The sequence below is a fragment of the Nyctibius grandis genome, chromosome 5 (assembly GCF_013368605.1).
Source record: "Nyctibius grandis isolate bNycGra1 chromosome 5, bNycGra1.pri, whole genome shotgun sequence".
NCBI lineage: Eukaryota > Metazoa > Chordata > Aves > Nyctibiiformes > Nyctibiidae > Nyctibius > Nyctibius grandis.
Genome location: NC_090662.1, coordinates 90484183 through 90493751, shown reverse-complemented (window position 1 = coordinate 90493751; position 9569 = coordinate 90484183). Strand labels below are relative to the sequence as shown.

Sequence of the window (9569 nt, the reverse complement as noted above, 5' to 3'; positions counted from 1 at the left end):
AATTATCCAAGAAATCTCACTAAATCTTTCCGTACAGTGCTAGAAATAGAATCTAAGGTTTGGATATGACAAATCTACATTGCAGTCACTGTCTTTTCTGAAGGAATACGCTAACGTATCTGCTTGGCTGGATTCTTGTTAGCCATTAACCACACCCTGCTCAGACACCCAGGAAGGATCCCAGGAAACCTGCTTGCAAGCACAGCAGCGTAGCTTCACAAGAGGCTGTGTAAGCCGTGTTGGGGCTCTGAGGATGGATTTCATTGCATCCATGTTCTGCGAGAAACACGTGTGAAACCTCCCACGGTCACTATCAAAGTCCTGAGTAAGAGCTGGGAACCATCAAAGCCCCGTGAAGTCAGTTTGGCTATTCTGTTAGTGCTTTCGCTTTTATGATTCTGGTGTTTGTTTCTTGGTTAACAAGCTCTGTTCCTTTAAGACTCCAGGGCACCTCTGGGAAGAGCATTTCCCTGGACCTGCAGAGCTGCTCTCCAGAAATAACTGATCTTTATGCAATGAACTTTTCCAGAAAACATTGCTAATCCTGACATTGTAACAGTGGTGCTTCTTTGGGCCTGGATGCCTTAGGATATTCTAGTGAGCTACTGAGCCTTTAGACAGCAGATCACCCATCAGAGTCCAGCCTGGCTCTGCAGGAATTAAAAATTGCTCCAGCTCTGAGAGTCCTTCTAGGAGATGAGTCTGGGCGGGTCACACTTCTAGCCTGGACTTCCTAGACACACAGGGAACTCTGCACCCACAGAGAACCCTGCGCTGTGGGGCTTCAGGATTTCCAGATCCGACCAGTGGTGCTCCTTTGCATGTGCACTGTCAATATGCAGCACACACGCAGTTGCGACCCACTGCTTATCAACACCAGTGAAACCAGGCGTCTAGAAATCCTAGGCAAACAAAGGCAGTCTTTGAAATCCATTTGGATGAGATGGATGGATGAGCATCTGCTTGGGAGTATGACAGCCCTAGGGTAAATGCTCTTCTTCTTCCCACGGAGGAGTCCAAGCCATGAAGAGGTGCTGGGCTGCAGGATGTTCCTACCCAAGTGGAGCTGAGGCAGGCAGGCAGCACAGAAAGCTCCGGAAGCTTGGTTTGCTCTTTCTCTGAGATAACAAGAGGATTTATTCACCCACGCAGGCAGGCTAACAACTCACACTGAGGAGACTCAACTTCTGAATCAGAAGGGGATGGTAATGTGGAAGTCATCACATTAAGTAATTCGCACAAATGACACAATCGGTGCAGCACAAATGTTTACATTTGTGGATACAGACCTTCTCACTTCAAGGCACAAACCTCCTGCAAATGACAGGAGTTGAAAAGAAATGACTGAGGGGGTCATAATTATCCCTTCTCACATCTCTGGCTCCTGCTGTTGCTGGACTGAGCATTGAGGTGAAACACCTCGGGGCTGTTCCACCATGGCAGTTCCTGTATGCCAAAGAATAGCCAGGGCACAGCAGCATCATCACCACCTGCCTTCCTCAGAAATATCTCTTATCACCTACCTGACGCAAAGCCAGATCTGTTCTAGTGATTCCTCATTCTGTTCCTGATTCTACTCACTGTCTCTAAAACAGGCCCCTGTCACAATGGCCAGTGCAATGCAAACAGGTTTTGTCTCAGAGGTGATCTCTTTTATACCTCTGGAACTGCCTTTGTTGCTGCCCCTGGGCCTGACAACCAATGGTACCTCCAGCTTTCTTACTCAGGAGTCTCAGATGAAATTTCTTGGTATCCAAGGCACTTGGGATCACCTCAGACAACACTTAGGATGATGTATGAAATCTGCCCTGTCAGAGGGGGTGATAAAGCTGAGCAGATCCTGGATCCGTAGGGTCAGGTCTCCTTTAGCAAACAGGGTGATGCAGCAGGAGCAGAAAACAGCTGATGCTGAGGACTTAGTGGCCACGCTGTAAATGTCTGGGGGCTTACTTCAGACTAACCCTATTCCAAAAGAGCTGAGTTCCTATAGTCCTCAGGGCACATCTGCTGCACATCTTGTAGGTCCTTTCCCCTAAATAGCTCATGTTCTTCTGATCCAAACTGAGGTGCTAATGGAGTTGCACCCTAACTGTCCAGAAACATGGACTCCCGTCCCATCCCAGTTCTAATGGAGGAAAGGGGTGCAGAGATTTTAGTAGACATCAGTTCCCAAAAGGAACAAGGTGAAGGAAGATGTTGATGCCTTCACTTCAGTAGCAAGACAGTAACTGAGGAAAATGAGATGTCCGTTGCCTTGTGAAGACTTTCTAGCCAGGATTGCCCTCACTGAGGTGATGCAGCTGAACGGGGAGCTCTGCCCTCCTGACATGACCAACCCATTCCTCTGAGCACTACTCCTGCTCTATCTCCTTCCTTCTCTTCCCCTTTCCCTGCTTGTGGGACCACACTGCTGGCTGGTGATGGAAGAGACCATCACAGCAGCTGAGCAAACGGAGTCAGCTACCACGGCTCACCCTGTGCAGCCGGTGTCCTGGGCACGCTGCTCTCCAAGCATCCCTTGCAGGCCCCTCCATTAGCTCTTTGCCTTTCCCCTCAAGCCAGCACCCATCCTCCCGACATCTCCTAGGGTGCCTCCTCATAAACCTCCTCCTTTGGGAACAGGAGTCCGGCACCTTCTTGCCCTGCAACTCGTATTCCTGGGGGCGGCCAGGCTCGCCCCGCGGGGCGGGAGGGAGGCGTACCGGGGGCAGCCGGCCGGGGCCCGGCAGCAGCAGCCCCTGGGGCTGGGCCCCGGCCAGGACCAGCTCCGGGACCGCGCGTACCCCGGCACGGCCGGGCGCAGCCCGCCCCATCACCCCGCGCCCGCCGGGAGGGGCCGGGGCCGGCGCCGGGGCCGGGGCTGGGGCGGTGGCTCCCGCTCCCGGCCGGCCGGCCCGCCCCCTGGCTGCTCGGCCCGGCGGTGCTCCCGCCGCCGTCTCCCGCCGGCGCTCCCCGCCCCTCGCCCCCCGCCGTCGCCCCGCCTGGCGGATGGCCGGAGCGCGGGGCCGGGGCGGCTGCCTGCGGCGTCCGCTGCGGCGGCCGGGGCCGGGGCCGGCGGAGCCGGGCAGAGGCGCGCACAGCCGCGCGGGGCGCCCGTCGCCATGGCAGCGCCTGCTCCGGCGAGAGGTAAGATGGGTCCCTCCGGCCCCCGCCGCCGCCGCCGCCGCGATCGGCCCCCGCCGCCGCCAGCCCCCGCTCCGCTCTGCCGCGCGCAGGGCGGCGGCGCCGCCGGGCACGGCCGCGCCCCGGGGCGCCCCGCGGGCTCCGCGGCCCCGACCCCCGCCCAGCCCAGACCCGGCCGGCCGCACCGCTCCGCTCCGCTGCCGCCCGGCAAGGCTCGGGGCGGCCCGGCCCGGCTCCCCACCGCCCCTCCGGCCGCCGCGGGAGCCGCGGCCGTTGCCCGGGCTGCCGGGCGGGGGGCAAAGGCAGGGGGCGGCGGGGGCAGCACCGCACCTCGGCCCCGGGCCGGCCGGCCGGCCGCATCCCTCGCCCCTGTCACCACGGGCACCCCGTTTTTCTCCGCTCTTCCTTGCAATTATTCTGGGTCATCTTCCCCTCAGACCCCCCGCGCTTGCCCTCCCCTGAGTCACCAGCCCCGGGAGTCTCTCCTCTCCCCACTGGTGGGATGGGCGGTGGGGTGAGCCGGGGGGCTCAGGGCAGGGAGCAGGGAGCAGGGCCAGGCGTGGACGGGTTTCCCCGACCTGGCCATCCTGCATCAGCTCCGGGGCTCTCCTGTCTCCAAGAGCAGGAGAACCGCTGCTCGGAGCAGAATTGGGCCCCAAAGCCAGCAGAGGCGTGAGGGTTCCTGCCTCATCGAGGGAACAGCGTGGGCCACCAGACCCAGCTGGGTGGGAAGGGCGGCAGAAGGAGATGCTGCAAGGAAATTCGTTCCCCTGGGATTATCAGGGCCAGCTGGCTTCGTAACTGTCTCCAGAGGCCACAGGCCTAACTGCAAGAGCGATGGCACTGGGGAAAAAAGGATGAACGAGGGCAGAACCGGGGCATCGCCAATCCGGTCATGACAAACTGCTCCAAGCAGGGAGGAAAGGAGAAAAAGCCTCAGGTGGTTACAGAGAGGGTGAGAAAATATGGAGAAGCAGAAGGGAGGGGTGGGAACAGAGCCACTAGCTCAGACTGGGAGGACACTGACCCATCCACAGAAAGATTAAGTTTACATCTGCTCCGGTCAAGGCGCAGAGCAGGCCTGTATCTTCCTGGAATATACCGCTTGGGTGTACCCTATAGATGAAGACAGGAGAGGGGGTCTGAGCTGGTAGGACCAGGGCTCGCTAGCAAAGGTGAGCAGTCTCAGCATGAGGTTAGTGGTCTTGTTCGCTGGGTTTGTAACCTTGGGGTGTCCGGAGACCAGAGCTGCTTTAGCAGCTTGAAGACTTGCTCTTCAAGACTGCGGGATGGCAGGGTATCGCTGCAGTGGTGGCACGCGCCTGCGGATGGGACGGGACGGGAGCGGCAGGTTACAGTCCAGAGCAGTGGCGGAGAAAATCTGAGGCCCAGAGACGGGCAGAGCTGTGGAAGCAGTACGGCAGGAGTGAGGGGTGTCGCAGCGGGTGAGTGGGGAGGGCAGGACCGGGGTGGCAGGGAACGATGCAGATCAGGCCTTCCATTGCAGAAATGGCATTAGTAACGCGTCGGGTGCAGAGCCTCAGAGTGGAAGGGCAGGGAGCACAGGGTGTCAGCAGCACTGGAAGGAGTCGCTGCGGGCCAGAGTCTGGCCTGAGGTATGCAGGGACGGGTGTAAATCTGGCTCTTCTGTTCCCTGAAAGACACAGGGAGTGCTCTGCACAGCCTAAATCATGACAAGGTGTTTGTGTGAGCGAGGAGAGAGAGATCTGGGGAGATAGAATGATCTTAAATTACTTTCTCTTTTTTCTCTCTTCTACAGTGAACCTCGTGCCCTGAATCTCCAAGGGAACCTTTGAAAAGGATCTTCCCCTCCCCACCATCCCCTTATTGTTTGCCAGCTCTGCCCTGCTGCGCAGGGAAGCTTGAAAGAGTAGGCTGAGCCCTGGAGGACAGCAAAAAGGACAATGTAGTGAGGGTACCGTGAGGTCTTGGACAGGGAACCCTCTGAATCTTTCTCCTCACCCTTCACTCTCTGCTGATGGCTCTCTGACAGCCTTGGCAGGAACCTGGCCACGAGCGTGGCAGTTGGTGAGAGGGGGATTACGCACGGTGTATCCGCCACCCTCACCATTTCCACGGGACCTTTGTCCTGCCTCCCATCCCATCATCTCTGAAACTCTTGGCTAGCTCCTCATTCACCCTGGACAGCAGGCACCTGCTACTACCAAACTGCTTGGAGTCCCCAGCAATCCCTGTTTGTGTGTGGCCTTCACCAGTCCCAGGAGAAGGTGGTTCCTGAGACAGAAGGTGCCTGGTGGGCACATGAAGTAAGGAGAGCTTTTTCTTTGAGGGAAGAGTGGAGGGGGATGAAATAGATGGGGAGGAAAAAAAAAAGTGAGCCCAAGCGAGTGAGGGAAGAAGCACTGGCAAGTGTTCATGAGAGAGAGAGAGAAAGAAGGTGGAAGAAAGAAAAAGAAAGAGAACAAGGGAAAAAACAGGTGGAAAAGTTAGAACAAGGGAAAGAAATATAAGCAAAGATAAGGGAAGGGGAGGACTGAAAGTGAAACAGAGTTGATGGTTGTTCTACCTAGCACCTGGTGGCAATGTCTTGAGGAACCCCTCCAGCGTGCGTACACCTCGCATCGCAGCAGCAGCAGCAGATGAGGAGGGACGTGGCTCCCCCAGTGTGGAGTCCCACTCGCCCTCTTACAAAATCCCAGCGGCAGGGACAGGGTGCAGCCTAGCAGGGGTGGCAGCATGGGGGACTCTGACTCAGAGTCCACCTTGCACAACAACTCACTGTGGTGGCTGGCCTGTGGGATGTTAGCCCTGTTGGCCAACTCTTGGATTATCCTCAGCATCACGGCCAAACAACAGAAACACAAGCCCCTGGAGCTGCTGCTATGCTTCCTTGCTGGGACCCACATCCTTATGGCAGCAGTACCCCTCACCACCTACGCCGTGGTGCAGCTGCGGCGTGAGTCCTCCGACTACGACTGGAATGAAAGCATCTGCAAGGTCTTTGTCTCCACATACTACACCCTGGCGCTGGCCACCTGCTTCACAGTGGCCTCCCTTTCCTACCACCGGATGTGGATGGTGAGATGGCCAGTCAACTACCGGCTGAGCAATGCCAAGAAGCAGGCTCTGCACGCAGTCATGGGTATCTGGATGGTCTCATTCATCCTCTCCACCCTGCCCTCCATCGGCTGGCACAACAACGGCGAGCGCTACTACGCCCGTGGCTGCCAGTTCATTGTCAGCAAGATAGGGCTGGGCTTCGGGGTCTGCTTTAGCCTCCTGCTGCTCGGTGGAATCGTCATGGGCTTGGTGTGCGTGGGTATCACTTTCTACCAGACCCTGTGGGCACACAGAAGACGCCGGCGGTGCCGCCATCAGAGGGCAGAGGAAGCGTCATCCTGCTCTTCATCAGCACACACCACTTTCAATGTGCCGGCCATTGTGGTGGAGGATGTACGAGGCAAAAGGAGGTCTTCACTGGATGGCTCTGAGTCAGCCAAGACCTCCTTGCAGATGACCAACCTCATCAGTGCTATTGTCTTCCTGTATGACACACTCACTGGGGTGCCTATCTTGGTAAGCACCGAGTTTTCCCTTTCCCTTCAGAGTCTGCAATTAAACTAGATTTCCATTCCAAAACTCCCATCTTCTGTCCACCAGCCATGGAGTTGCTGCATCTGAATCTGTGTTATTTTGAGGGCTGGTTTTAAAAAGATTGCAGTAATTCTCTCATCCTTCCGCAGCAGCATTTTCTTAAGACAAATCTAAGCCTGGGGAATACACGCCACACAGCTAAAACCACCGTGAAAGTTTTAAGTGGCTAAGAGGAGAGGAAATTATTCTGCAAACTTACAGGGGGATCTACCTCTGTAAAAACAATGAGATTTCTATTTCTCCAGTTTGGTTCTGGACAGCTGATACACCAGCTTTAAAAGCTGTTCCAGACAGTTTTCTTTTTCCTTCTGCTTGTATGGTCGTAGTCAGCATTCTGGTTTTGGCTGGCTGGTTGATTGCAAAACTGGAGAGCTGGGGAAGTTCTCAAAGGGAACCATTAAGAGAACTGAGGCTTAGTCACAGTTTTTTTTTCCAGTGGCTGTGTCCTTTGTTAGCACCTATTTAGCTCCAGCTCTTAATGAGCACGGGGAAAAAGGGATGTAACACCAGCTCTCATGTTAGAGATATGACAGCTTGGAATATGGTGCAGCAAAACTGGGGCAACACCCCAGGAACAGTTTTTCAAAGGGGCACGGGGTAATTACTTGACAAATCCTTTACAGATTATGTTCTACTCCAGAACTGACTCCCATTATCTTTCTCCCTTGATCCCCACTTCTGTCTTCCTCCTCAGTGTTGTTTCTCTCTCTTACCTTGAAGGTCGTGAGCTTTTTTAGCCTGCGCTATGATACGGCCCCCACCTGGATGGTCCTGGCTGTGCTCTGGTGCTCCATGGTGCAGACCCTGCTGCTCCCCTCCTTCATCTGGTCCTGTGAGCGCTACCGAGCAGATGTCCGCACCGTGTGGGAGCAGTGTGTGGCTATCATGTCTGAGGAAGATGGAGATGATGGTAAGCTCCTCACCACCGCACAGTCACCTTTCTTCACTAACCCCCTCCCCAAAAGACTACAGAGGAAAGAGGGGTCTGCCTTAGGAAAAGGACCTGACGGCACTAGGAGTGGTGTTGTGGGTGGCTAGGTGGAATTCATGTTATAGCTTGGTGTCAGCAACCATGAAAAAATTTATTCTGGAGAAGGCTCTGCCACTCACTTGCTGCCTTAGGACTCACTAGCATCCAGGAAACATTAGTGCAACATCCTTCACAGTAGATGTAAGAGAAGAGATGATGTGTACAGCTGCCAAACCACAGTGAAGGTGACACACCAGGCCTCAGCCCAACTCGCTGATCCAAAGGTCCAGGTTCTGGCACTGGGTGATTCAAAAGTGAGACAGAAGGAACAGGGCAGTCTCTGCATCCTTTAGTGCTGCTGCAAGCAGAAAGACAAGGTCCTTATTCAGAGATGAGCCCTAAGGGCTGCAAGTAGGGTGACAGAAGTCAGACAAGAGTTAGGATGGCGTCCAGGTGCCCTAGTAACGCTCCTCTTCTGGCTGAAAAGTGTTGACTGCCGTTCTCCTCTTTGCCAACAGATGGTGGTTGTGATGATTATGGCGATGGCAGGATCTGCAAAGTGAGATTTGATGCGAACGGTGCCGCAGCTGTGAAGCGGGACTCCCGGGACATCAAGCTGCTACCCATGCACCACATGTTGTTGCCCCAGGACAAGGTGCACTACCTGCAGGTGAGCCAAGAGCTAGCAGGGGCAGCCCCACAACCCACTTCCTTCTCTGTCAGTCTCCCACGCGTTTGTGTCCTCTTGACTCTCTTCTCTGAGAAAGCCTCAGCTGCTCCCCTCCTGTTCTGTCTCTTCAAGACTTTCATCACCTGCCTCCTTCTCCGTTTTCCAGGTCCCTATCTCTCGGAGAATGTCACATGATGAGACTAACATCTTCGCCCACCGCTCCGCTCCATCCTTCCTACACAAGTGGTCTTCATCTGACGACATCCGCATTTCCACCCCCCGCAAACCTGGAGGCCCTGGCTTCTTGCCTCCTCAGCTGCATGACTACCAGCACCGCCGGCGGCCCCCAGAAGATGAGCTGACGACCCTACGGCAGTTTCTGGAGGGGGGGCTGATGCCCCGGGGCTCCAGTTCCAGCGCCTGCTTCTTCCGAGATGAGATCACCATGTTCATTGACGAGACACCACAACCCACCCCAGCCTGCAGCCCACGGCACTCCCGTCTCCCACTTGCATCACGCCGTGATCGCCGCCTCTCCCTTGGCAGCAGAGAGGAGGAGAACGCCGACCGGCCACGGCGCTGCTCTTTGGCTGGCAACGAAGCCTGGCGTCTGCAGGATGGAGAGCAGGCGCCACATGAAAGGACCCTTGAGGCCTGCGAGGCACAGACCGTCCAGGATCCCAAACTATGAGAGACAGCATCAAAAACATTCAGTGCCATCACGATTTTTAAATAAAACTTCAAGTGTTCCCTTTGTCCCGGGACCCAATCACTAATTCGCATTCTCATCTTTCTCGCCAGCAGGCAGGAAACACAGCTCCCCACGCTGGTGGGGGAAAAAGAAGTGGGACAGACCCGCAGAAGGGAGCCCGACAGACTGACGGACAGCCTGTGCCTGCTCTCAGGTTACAAACACACCCACCGCTGCCACCGCCACTTGGCACCCTCGCCAGTCCCGTCCCTTTGTGAACTCCACCCTCGCATCCGCTCTGCCCTAAGAGACAAGGCAGGCGCAGAACGGTATTAAAATTCTATATTTGGAGTGTCAATCGTGTGTCTGTTTTTAAAATAATGTATTAGTAATAATTTTGTTTCCATAGAAACAAAATGACTGGCCCAATGTTTAATGAAGCTTCACGAGCTTCTGGAAGGGAAATGTGAAATGTGCGA

At 55.6% G+C, this 9569-nt stretch overlaps 1 protein-coding gene across 1 annotated transcript; it reads left to right on the top strand.

The window, feature by feature from the left end:
• Nucleotides 1-5367: 5367 nt before the first annotated feature.
• Nucleotides 5368-9448, top strand: GPR162 (G protein-coupled receptor 162). The gene is made up of 4 exons (XM_068401860.1): nt 5368-6681; nt 7480-7669; nt 8248-8399; nt 8566-9448. The coding sequence occupies exons 1-4, from the start codon at nt 5842-5844 to the stop codon at nt 9088-9090; spliced, it is 1707 nt and encodes a 568-aa protein (XP_068257961.1). The 5' UTR covers nt 5368-5841; the 3' UTR covers nt 9091-9448.
• The last annotated feature ends 121 nt before the right edge of the window (nt 9449-9569 follow it).

Excerpts from the sequence above, each read along its gene's own strand:
- GPR162 (XM_068401860.1), top strand. The coding sequence starts at position 5,842 with ATGGGGGACTCTGACTCAGAGTCCACCTTGCACAACAACTCACTGTGG. Across the intron at positions 6,682-7,479 it reads TCACTGGGGTGCCTATCTTG|GTCGTGAGCTTTTTTAGCCT; the intron begins GTAAGCACCGAG and ends CTTACCTTGAAG. Across the intron at positions 8,400-8,565 it reads ACAAGGTGCACTACCTGCAG|GTCCCTATCTCTCGGAGAAT; the intron begins GTGAGCCAAGAG and ends TCCGTTTTCCAG.